This window comes from Vulpes lagopus, chromosome 21, assembly GCF_018345385.1.
Source record: "Vulpes lagopus strain Blue_001 chromosome 21, ASM1834538v1, whole genome shotgun sequence".
Taxonomy (NCBI): domain Eukaryota; kingdom Metazoa; phylum Chordata; class Mammalia; order Carnivora; family Canidae; genus Vulpes; species Vulpes lagopus.
In genome coordinates, this window is record NC_054844.1 from 9,800,054 (window position 1) to 9,812,589 (window position 12,536).

General features: G+C 33.5%; 1 protein-coding gene across 1 annotated transcript; it reads right to left on the reverse strand.

Moving 5' to 3' along the window:
• Positions 1 to 4,286: 4,286 nt before the first annotated feature.
• Positions 4,287 to 12,100, reverse strand: CD69 (CD69 molecule). Its single transcript, XM_041736459.1, has 5 exons — positions 11,964 to 12,100; positions 7,922 to 8,044; positions 6,737 to 6,936; positions 6,189 to 6,292; positions 4,287 to 5,112 (listed from the first exon to the last, which is right to left on the reverse strand). The coding sequence occupies exons 1-5, from the start codon at positions 12,028 to 12,030 to the stop codon at positions 5,004 to 5,006; spliced, it is 603 nt and encodes a 200-aa protein (XP_041592393.1). The 5' UTR covers positions 12,031 to 12,100; the 3' UTR covers positions 4,287 to 5,003.
• Positions 12,101 to 12,536: the final 436 nt, after the last annotated feature.

The following is a 12,536-nucleotide window of genomic DNA, read 5'->3' on the forward strand; positions in this document are numbered from 1 at the left end:
TTACCTCTGATGTGCAGAAGCATCTTTTTTGATGCAATCTCGAACTTAACCTGTTTTTCCTTTTGCTGCCTGTGCTTTTGGTGTCATTTGAGAAATCATTATGGAGACCAATGTCAAGAAGATTTTCCTCTGCCTTTTTTTTTATTTTTATAGTTTTGGATCTTATTTCAAATTCTTTAATCTATTCTGAACTAACTTTTAATGTATGGTGAAAAATAAGGATTCCATTTCATTCCTAGGGATGTGGCTATCCAGTTTTTCCAATACTATTTATTCAAGAGACTATTCTTTGTCCACTGTGTATTCTCGATACCAAAGATCATTTGACTGTATATGCATGGTTCTTTTCCCCTCCCTGGGCTCTCTATTTAGTTCTATTGGTCTATCTGTCAATTTTCATGCCAGCACCATACTGTTTTGATTACTGAGGCTTTATAATATATTTTGAAAGCAGGAAGTGATCAAGCTTTGTTCCTGCTCAAGATTACTTTGCCTATTTGGGGTCTTCTGTGGTTCCACACAAATTTTAGGATTTTTTTCTTCTATTTCTGTACAATATGTCTTTAGGATTTTGATAAGGATTACACTGAACTTGTAGATTGTTTGGGTTGTATGGACCTTTTGACAACATTAATTCTTCCAATCCATGAATACAGAATATATTAGTATGTACTATAATTTCTTTCATCAGTGTTTTCAAATTTTCAATGTTTAAGTTGTCCACTTTGGTTAGGTTTATTTCTTTTTTTTTTTTTTAAAGATTTATTTATTTATTCATGATAGACATAGAGAGAGAGGCAGAGACACAGGAGGAGGGAGAAGCAGACTCCATGCCGGGAGCCCGATGCGGGACTCGATCCCGGTACTCCAGGATCACACCCTGGGCCAAAGGCAGGCGCTAAACCGCTGAGCCACCCAGGGATCCCCTGGTTAGGTTTATTTCTAAGTTTTATATTATTTTTGGAACTATTGTAACTGGGTTTTTAAAAAATTTCTTTTTGTTTGTTGTGGGTGTATAGAAATGCAAGAGATATTTGTATGTTGATTTTTGTATCGTAGAACTTTACTGAATTCATTAAGAGGTTAGATCTTTTGTTGTAATCTTGAAACACAAACAAAACTCAAGAGAACACAAGGTAACTTTGGGAGGTGATGGATAGGTTTATCACCTTGATTGTGGTGATGGTAGCATGAGTATATGCATGGACTGAACTCACCAAATTGTATCGATTAATCATGTGCAGGTTTTTTTTTTGTATACTATTTATACCTCAAATAAATCTGGAACAAGAAACAAACTAAACCATAAAGATACATGTTAGGTATTATCATTTGCCATGTAGATCATGTCCTTGGTTTGTACTTGGAGCAGAATTAGATGTGATATCTTTATAAAAAAATACATAAACTTGATTATACTACCCACGCGCTTTAAACTGTGTTTAAAAAGGAAAACAAAACTACATTTTTTTTTTTTCAGGTTAAACACGTCTTTTGGACCAAGAAACAAAATGAAACAAAACGGCAGTAATTTTATCCAGCCACTAGATGACACTGCAGCTTGCGAATGCCCATAACATTGGGGGAATTTGACATTCCTTCAGGGTAGAGGAGATTCTTGAAACACAGCTTATTTTATTTCTTTCCTTTATTGACGTATAGTTGATGCACAAGGTTACATTAGTTTTGGGTGTACAACATAGTGATTTGACAACTCAATACGTTATGCTCTGCTCACAAGTGTAGCTACCATCTGTCACCACACAGTGCTAGCACAATACCATTGACTGCATCCCCTGTGCGGCGCCTTCCATCCTGGTGACTTGTCCATTCCGTAACTGGAAGCCGGTAGCCCCTACTCTCCTTCTCCTGTTTTGCCCACCCCACCATCCCCTCTCTTCATCAACCATCAGTTTGTTTTCTGTATTTATGGGTCTGTTTCAAAGCAAATTAATTGTTCATATTTATGAATGGTCACCAGAAAATAGAGTTGGACTTTAAATAATAAGATTACTACTTTAATGATACCATATTTAGGCTTATTTAAAATATAAATTTTTTCTTATACAATACCTTGAAACTATAAAGAAACATAAAGAAGAAAAGAAATGTTATCTTTACTCCTATTCCTCAGGGAAAACCATGGTGTTTACGTTTGTGATTTTCTCTCTTTAAGCATATAAAAACTCAAAGCATATGTATTTCTATTTAATATTTGAAAGGATGGAGGCTTACTGGCTGTATTATTTTGCCTGGCTTAATAATAATAGTGTGCATATTCCCCTATATACCTAATATTCTCTTTTATTGTTATCTTTCATTGTTGCCATATTATTTCATCATGTGGTAGAATCATACTCACTTAACCAAATCTTTAATTTTGGACCATTAAGTGATTTCCAATTTATCACCAGTAAAAATAACTCTTTAATAAACATTTTTGTGAATATGTCTTGAACATCAGAGATTATTCCTGGAAAGTCCTCCATCCTCCTCCCAAAAGTGTCACATCAAAAGTGGAATCTTTTTAGGGTTTTTGATCAGTATTTAAAAACTGTATTCCAAAGGTTTCTCTAGAATTTTATTAGCATTTTAATCTCAGCTATGATAGATTTTCATGTATTAAAATCCAGTCAAAATTATGAAAACTGGGAACAAGATTAGAAAGAAAATTTCTGTATTACTATCACAAAAATTTTGAATCAATTCAATATTCATTGCAGGATCTAATATTTCAATGGCATTCAATCATTTTAAAAATCTTTCTAATTTTATCGAATCCCTATATTTATGTGAAATAACCAGTTGAACTGTTACCTTTTTCAGAGGAGGGAATTGCCATTATATTGTAAAAGCCAAATAAAATACGGGTAACTGGTAGTTACCTTCACTACATATTAACATAATTATCTAAGGTGAATATAGCCTAAAATTCAACAATTTAAAAATTAGCCAAAGCTTGAACATAGGAGCAAATCAAGTGATATATCTGGAATATACTTCCACAGCACACTACACTTTTCCTACTATATACTTCATCACTACCATAATGTAATTGTTTACTTTATTGTTTGTTTCACAAATAGCCCCTTCAAAAAGAAAGACAAGGCTATATAGAAATACACATATCGTGTAAAAATGCTGCTTTATGCCAATACTAGAAATTTAATGACATAATGTTCCCATTTATAACAATCATCACTAAAAGTTAACATGTCACTTTGAGCCAGGTTCTATTCTAAGTTCATTTCCATATATTAACTAATTTAATTTCTACCCAATTTTGAGTAAATTTCTAACTAATGCTAACTAAAACAGCTGGGCAAATAGGGAATGGCAGAGATGAAACAGGCAATATTTCTCTTGTTTTCCGGCCTTTAGCGACACTTTCCACTTACACATTTCATAACACATGAATCACAAGACATTGCTTTCTAACGTGACTCAGGAGCACATTGTTGTCATTCATGATAGGATACTAGAGTCTGAAGGCCATTTGTTTCATGTTACAGCTGTGGGAATTGAAGGACACAGAGATGAGGAAACCTCTATATTTTTTATCACTAAGCAATATCTGGAATCAACATTTCTTTTCAATATGCCATACTAATGATAATAATATAGAGATATCAGAATAGCATTCAGAGAAGCATTTGGAAAAGAATAATGTGAAATATACTTTAGCTTTCAGGGAAGAATATTGTGAAACACATTCATAGAATAATTGTGAAGGGAACCGAATTTTTCCTGACTGAAGTTCTAGAGATTAACGTAGCACCTTGTTTCTTCGTCATGGATTACTCTGTGTAAATAGCTAAAATAAGTCTGGCACTTCAGAATTGAACAAGATGCTTTCAGAGCATCAGTTATGAGGACCTGCTATTTTTTTATTGGAAAGAAGATGAGCTTTATAAACACAACCTCTCAAAATGCATCTAGGGGTCTCCTAGTTTCTCTATGCCTCTTTAGTATAAGGGGGGTGAATCATTACAGAAAGGAAGAAAATAGTACAGTCAAAAATTTTTTAAATGACATATATTCCTCCCAAGTCAATTAGAATATTTACTAGCATCTGCCATACAGAAAAAAAGTATAGCCCTTTGGAAACACATATGAAAATGATTCAAAAAGCACCAACTGTTTTAAAGATAAGGTTTTTAGTACAGATAAGTTTAAAAAATGCTATAGTATTCTGTTTTCTGATTTCTAGTGTGTTATGTAATTTTTAGTGTATTTTGAAAGAATGAACACTTCTTAGAAACCATTTTGTTGATTCTTTTATTTTAACACACATAAAATCAGCCTATAATGGCACTGAATACAAAAGACAGAGAAACACTATTGCACTCAGAAAATACTTCATAAGAAGCATTGCACATGATAGAATTGATTGAAAAAGGTACACATTGATAGTCAGATAAGACTATTATTACTCCAAGTTTGAACAGAAGTTTTCCTGACAGGAATTTACAACATCACATATTGCACATTTTCAAATATTTTTATCTGTTTCACAAATATTCCTTATATCTTTTGCTTTTGTCTGTATCTCCGTAAAATGCTACATAAAGAAGCACTAAATGTCCATGCTACCAGTTAAACTTTTTAATGTTTACATTCGGTTTTTAATATCACCATTTAACATCTTCAAACAGTGCAAATACACACTCAGTTTTGGTAGTCATTCAACAATAAATAATACCTTTAAGCCTAGTTATTTTATTATTTCTAAGTTCTATGAAATATAAAGTGCATCTTCTCCTTGGATGTAATGAGCAGTCAACCTGTGACTTTTTCAGCTCCTGGCAGGAGTGTTCCACAATGCAGATATTCCCAGAAATTCTCTTCCTTTTTTCCCATAGTCTTGTTTTGAAGGTTTCCAAAATAAGACATATTTTTTTCACAGTCTTTGTGGAAAATATCTGACCATAGAGCGACATCCGTCAACACAAATTTCTTTGAGTTCCATATTATAATAGTCTGTAAGCAAATATGTTTCCTCCTTATTTGGAGGATTTGCTACATATCCAGTGTAAATTATTTTCACACGCTGTACTGCTGACCTCTGTACTATTCATAAATGTACAGTTCTCAAATCCAGTAAGGTCGAGCCTGTCAGACAATAAATAAATTTAGAATTCTTTTCTGTTCATCATTTCCATTCAGTTACATTAGAATGAACTTTGCAATGGTAGCCTCTGAATGTTTTGCTTAATAAGTGATAATGAAGCAAGTCAGCTGGTCAAGTAACCATAAACTAATTTGTCGATACTACTAATCAGTAGGTGAGAATGGAAAGAAAGGATATGTGGAAGGAAGATACAAATCTAAGGGAAAGAGTTCCATTTATTTGGTTGGCATACCACCAGAGGAGTGACTCTTGGGTTACTTCTGAGTTAACAAACCCCTGGAGAAACAATTTTCGGAAAGTATACACAATCAACCATCATACATACAATTTTAGAGGGCTTACAGCTCCTGAAGCCAATTTACATGTATAGTACCATAAGACACATATTAAAAATTTCTTTTCTAGCAACTTGAATTTATTTTCCATATCAGTAATTATCATAAAACTATTTAGACAGCTAGAAATTTATTCAATTCTGAGTTTTCAGGTGGTAAGGTTAACACTAAATTTCAGGATATAAAATATCCTTCAAATGTTAAAATGTAAATCGATTACAGGTAATAAAATTAAAGTCAACATTTCCCATTTTGGGACAAGCTTTCTATTAGGTTCATAGAAGCTTCTAATTTGCTATTAGATATTTTATGCTGCATCTCTGTGGGGATGAGAACTGGGAAAGAGTAAAAAGGAATTTTTCTAAAAAATCAGCCTCTCAGGAGAAATATATATGAGATTGGAAATGTTGGATTTTTCTTTTTGCATCATAATAACTATTTCTGGACTATTTCTGAAACTATTATTCACACTAAAATGTGCTGAGATAAAATTACTAGAAGCATTTATTGTATGACTTCCAAGTAGATAAAAAGAAAAAAATGGCAATATCAAAATATCAAACCCTTCTTTAAAAAATTTGAAAGAGCATAAGCATACAAAACAGATTGATAAAGCTCTGCTCATCAAGGGCACAACCATCATATACAATAGTGCTTTGAAAGGAAAATGGCTTCCCTGAACTGCCATTCTGGGGAAGATAAAGACACATCTTGAAACTTACCAGTTGCTAAATTCTCCGCCATTTGACCATTTCCATGTCTGACCATCTTCATTTTTCAGACCAATCCAATGTTTAACTCTACCCACATATCGTTTTAAAAAAATCTTGAGGAAAGCACAAAGGAGATGCATGTTAAACAACCCTTCTGGGTGAGTATATAATTAATTATATTATATTATATTATATTATATTATATTATATTATATTATATTATAAATAATTTAAATATTAATTATATAAATCAATCCTATTTCTCAGATGCTGCAGTTTAAGAAATGATAGCTAAGCTGATCACTTATTAGCTCTATTTAGGAGCAGTTCATTTGGATTTTTGGCCTTTGATGTTAAATGATCAAATCAAATTTACAAGATTAAATTGAACCCTGATTGTGACCTCAGACTGATCATATGGCTTTTTGTGACTAAATTTTCCTGCAAGGGAGATAGGCATAATGTCTTAACTCAGAAGGAAACAGAAAGAAATCACAGATTATCTATATTAAAAAATAGCAATATTTTTATGAAATTGTTTTGGAATACTATCTTACCATGTCCTTTTCAGAATCAATGAACGCAAGAGTAGCACCCTGTTTGTAGCAAAATTTTTGGGCCAGTGTCCAGTTCTTCATTTCAGTAGAAATAAAGTAGCATTTCCTCTGGTATCCAATCCAATCATCAGAGCATGAAGAAACATGGCTATTTGGTGGCACTAGGGACATATCTGGATCTGGACAATTGTATTGGCCCACTGTGAACAGGAAAGTGATTTGTTTTAGTAACAAAAGAAACTAAATACACACAGTGTGCAAATTAGTTCAGGGGATGCTGTGCAGTGTTAGGTGACAATGCCAAGGATGAAAGATAAGGAGCAAATTCTGGGAAGAGCAAGAAGGCAGGCTCTCACCTTATCTAATTTCTTGTTGTGCCTAATCATTATTGTTAGGATATAAGAAATAAGAGGGAATTTCTTGGGCCATTATATAGGAAAGAGATGGGGAAATAGAAAATCTTTCAAGTAGTCTTTGGACTAGACAGGGGACAGAGCATTATAAATTCAAATGCAAGCAGTATAACACTATATTGGGAGATAAAGGACAGAATAATTTGCAGGGAAGTAATTCAGAATATGGAAAGATCTCTGGCTGAAGATGTTTTATAAAATCATAAAATTTCATGTTTTTAAACACAAATATATCTTGGTATTGCTGTATGTTTTGAAAAACATATCATAATCAACTCTTTGGGAGATTCTAGATATATTTTAAATTATTCATAACCACCATTTGTGGCCTTGGAGATAAAAGACAAAAGACTAATCAAATCCTGATTAATCTATAGCTTAGATAATATTTTTTTTTCTGTTAACAATGAATGTGAAGCCCACATTTTTCCCCTAACTAAATGATTATTTATTTAGAATCCAAATCAGCCCCTTTCATTTCAGAGTATAAAATCTGCTCAAATGTAATTTTCTTCTACAATAATTTATAAAACACAGACATTTTCAATACTTGTAAAGAAGCGCTGGAGAACTCAGAAAGTACTGCATTGATCATTTAAGGAATATGGAATTATATTTAGTATTTTTAAAGAAATCAACCATGTATAAAAATTGGGATTATTCAAAATTAATCAGAATTTCTCACTAATTAGACCAAGTAATCCCTGTTGATTTCAGCTGGACATGAATGCTAACAGTAGAGACTAAATGAACTCATGAAGTACAGACTCACCTGATAAAGCAATGAGAGCTATGATTAAAACAGTGATGAGGACCACATTCACAACAGCACATGGGATAGGAACTTGAAGGGATCCTTCATGCTGTGTTGCAAAATGAGGGCTGGCAGCCTGATCTGAAGAGAGAAAGTTGATAATGAATTCAAGCCGACTGTAGAAGTAAGAAAGAGACATTCGATATTCTTCTGAGGCATTTACACTTTAATGCCTCCTTATGTTCTTATATTAAATTTATGTTAATTACCCCCAAGTATTGAGTGAATTAAGATAGTGAAACAATCCAGAAATAATAATGAGATCATAAAATATCTCCTCAATCCATGCACTTAGCAGCTACAAAAATTCTAAGGATATCATAATTTTATTGTTTGAATCACAAGAACATTTATTAAATATCTGATTATCCTAGAAGACATATAAAATGGGACAACCTAAGCACAATCCTTTAAGCACTCTGTAGTAAGAGAGATGACATATAGGCAATAGATGTGGATAATGAATTAAAAAATACTGAATTGATATATAAATAGCTACAACTAGCATGACAGAAAATTTTTAAAAAGATTGATTTTTTGGGGGTAAAGTTGTTACAGATATGAAGCAATTGAAATTTTCATATACTACTCATGGGAGAGTAATATAGAAAAATAATTTGAAAAAGCCTTTTTTATACAATTAAATATATGCCTATCCTATGTTCCAGCAATTTGACTTGTATAAAACAAGAATGTTCATAGCAGCTTTATTCTTAAGACACAAATCTTAGACATAACCCACATATCCACCAACAAGAATAAGGACAAACAAATTATGGTAATCTGATCACTGTTTAGCAATTAAAAAAACTAATAAATGCAACAAAATGCATGAATCTCAAAAAAAAAGTTGAGTAAAGAAAATGCAGCTACACTATATGCTATATATTTCCATTTATATGACATTCAAGAATAGCCAAAAAATAAGTGAAATTTGTCAGACTGAGAAAGGCAAATAAATACCATATGATTTCGTTCACATGTGGAATCTAAAAACAAAAACAATGAAGGAACAAACAACAAACAGAATCAGACCTACAAATACAGAGAACAAAATGATTGTTGCCACAGGGGAGGAGGATGGGAGTATGGGTGAAGGAGGATGGAAGATACAGGCTTCCCGTTACGGAATGAATAAATCACAGGGATGAAAGGCATTGCATAGGGATTATAGTCAGTGATACTATAGTAGTGTTGTAAGATGACAGTAGTGACACTTGTGGTGAGCATAGCATAACATAAGGGGATGTAGCATTTCTATGTTGTACACTTGAAAATATTGTAACTATATGTGTTAACAATACTCAAAAAAAAAAAGAAAGAATATTTGAACTAAACTATGGTGACAGAAATCAGAAAAGTAATTGCTTTTAAGTGTGTAGGAAAAGTAATTTGACCAGAAAGAAACACAGGGAACTTTCAAAATTTCAAATGTTGATTGGAGTTCTTATAATTCATTAAACTGCATACTTATGATTTATGCATCCATTATATGTAAATTATACCTCAATTAAAAATGATATATGAATGAAAAGTTAAATATTTGAATTTTTCAAGAGAAGTTAAAATGATAGAAGAAATATAACAATATTAAACAACAAATGTTAGGCGAAAGTTATTTCATTTACCTTCCATATAATGCTGAAACAAAGTAAAAATTTGATTTCACCAATAAGAAATATTTTTTGTGGAATATGAATATGATGTGAATGATGATTCTTTGTTTATTAAAAAACGAGAAGAATATCTGATTTAGAATACAAATAAATAATGGTGAAGGAGAGAAGGGGATTTTGTGACCAGTCTGAATTTGATTTTGTTAGGATGAGCTCTCAAGATTTTTAAAAATTTGTCCTCACAAGACATATATAGTTCCTTATTATGTTCTCAAAAATTGAAATGTAAAAGGCCATGAATGATATTAGGATTTACCATGCAAAATGGCCTCAAATGCAAACATATTCTTGTATTTCTGTTCCTTGAAACATTTCTCTAAAGTTAAACTGAACAAAGAGAGCGCAAAAAAATTGCACTCTTTACTGGTTATCAAATCAGTTTTTGCTTCTAGGAATTGTTTTTCCCAGCCTACGTCTGCATTCTGGTTTTGCAAGAGAAGACTTTACTTTGCTTCTGAACAGTTCTTTTTCTTGCAGCTTCTCAAAGCAAATCTTCCTTTTCTCACCAGTATACAACTATCACCGGAAGCAGCCCTTTGTAGATAGTGTAGCAAGTTCAGGGCTGTCTGTCTAGTTTCACTTCTCTCCATGTGAGGGTCAATCATGCTGCTTAGACTCAGTGCAGTACCAGTTCTATTTCCTCAGCAAACACTAACTCATCCAGATAGTTCATGGACTCAGAGCCACCTCAGTCTATTGGTTTACCCAGTGGGCAAACTGGAGATGATTCTCAGACTGTACATTTGTTTTCCATTAGTGAGGGCTATTGTTACTCACAGTTTGAAATATCACCTAGGTGACAAAACACTCCCCCAACAGCATACTTCCGCTCTGATTATGGGCCTTGTTCATTACTGAAGAAACTGAAAATAAATCCACAATTATATATTGAGTCATCCAAAGGTGATGCCCAAGGATTGTTTATACTAATAAAGCAACCACAAGGGCAGCATAAACTAAACATTCAACAGAATATTGGATGAGCTCAGAAAAAGTTGAGGATTACTGAATTAGGTCCTTCTTCTTTTAACTATGCTTTTTACTTATTGAGTTGTTTTATTATTATATACATTTCTTCTTTTCAGCAGCTCAACTGGGCCATAGAAGTATGGTTACCTAGCTACCAGAAATCTGTGTGGCTTGCACTTGTTATCCACACTAGATTTTGTGTTCTTAGGTGAAAGATGGGTTTATCAGAAAAGATTGATGTCTTTTTAGCATAAACCAGTCTAATGGAAATACACTCAGAAAACAATTCCTTCCTCCAGATTGTTCAGCTCTGCTGTTCATAACATATCCCTTTATCACTGGATAACTTTGCTTATAAGTAAACTGTCTCTCCTATATACAAGTGTTTTGGAATGCCTCAATTAGAGAAGAAGATTGATAAATGGAACAAATCAAGAAAACCTCACAGAAGCACATTATAGGATAAACAATGGGAGCATTCAAGTAATAGGAAATAAGTCTGTGGACAGAACAGATGAAGAGAAGAGAGGAAAGGTAAGTAGCTAAGATGATCATATTTTGATGAATTTTGATGAAAACAAAAGAAAGGAAGAACCATGTATGATTCTTGTAGAATTTGAAGCCAGTGATTTAAAGGGTGAAATGGAATGATGAAATGAAAAGTTCCGTGGAGAGTACAGAAGCAGAAGTTTGTACTTTCAATAATTTTCCTGACATTCTCCTCAGAAATTACCCCTGAACTGGTAAGTGTTCAGATATATGTATGGCTATTCTCTCAAAAATTGGAAGCAATTTTCATTCTCGGCAACTGGAGGATGCTGTCATGAGAACACAAGATGAAGCAAACAGAAAGCATTCAGAGACACAAGGTGAAGGCAGTAAAGAATGTAATTGGTTATGGGGAAAACAGAATTGTTCTAAAAAGAGGCAGATGCTTTCTGGAGCATGTACGGATGGATACGGAAAATGGCGGCGAATGCCCTGGGCCAGTGCAGGGAGCTTTCTAATTAAATCTGAAGAATTGATGTGATATAAACTGAAACAAAGAAAGAGATCTCTAAAGATCTTCAGAAATCCATATTTGTGGCTTCCTCCCATGTCTCAGGTATCCTATCTTTTCATAGATAGGTATTTACTTATCCCCATATTCTCCTTTACCTGCACTAAAGTAAAATGTAATCAAGTGTTTCTAAAGACAAAGACTTATTTTTTAAACTACTGTTATATATCAGATGATAGATAGATAGAAGACAGATAGTTGAAAGAGAAAGAGAGAGAGAGTGGAGCAGGGCAGCGGGGGGTGCAGGGGGGAGAGCGCTTTGTTACCAGTATATGACAAATAAGGTCTGACTTACTTTGTTGTCCTCTCTGCGGATGCAAGGAGCTGTTCTCTGTTATGCAACCATCTTCAGAATTCATCATTGTTCTAGTCAAGATTCCCTGGTTAATCCCAGGTCAAGCCAATCTACAGCACAAGTCTCTGCTGGAGCTCTTGTTCAGTCTCTGACTCTGTGAGATATCTCAGCATTTATATTCAGTTATATTGTCTCCACCCCCTTCCTCTTGCCTCCTAACCACTCAACTACATCAGTTCTCTTTAATGTATGCTCCATCGGCCCGATTTACAATGTGTTATTGTGGTAAGCTGCGGGTTTTCCCTGTTGTCTGAAATGTGCTTTCTCACAACTGTACGTGTAGAATGAAGGGACAAGCTGGATTTTCCCAGAATCTGAGACATCTATATCGAAATTTGTGAAAAACACAAATAGTTTAGAAGGCAGCATAATTACATAAAGAATTAAAAGTTAAGGATTCCTATCTTTGAGGTGTAAGTAATTGGAGAATAATATTTCCCTTGAAATCTCACTCATTTTTAAAATTATCAACTAATATTTATTGAGCATGCACTATGGACAGGACACTGCTTG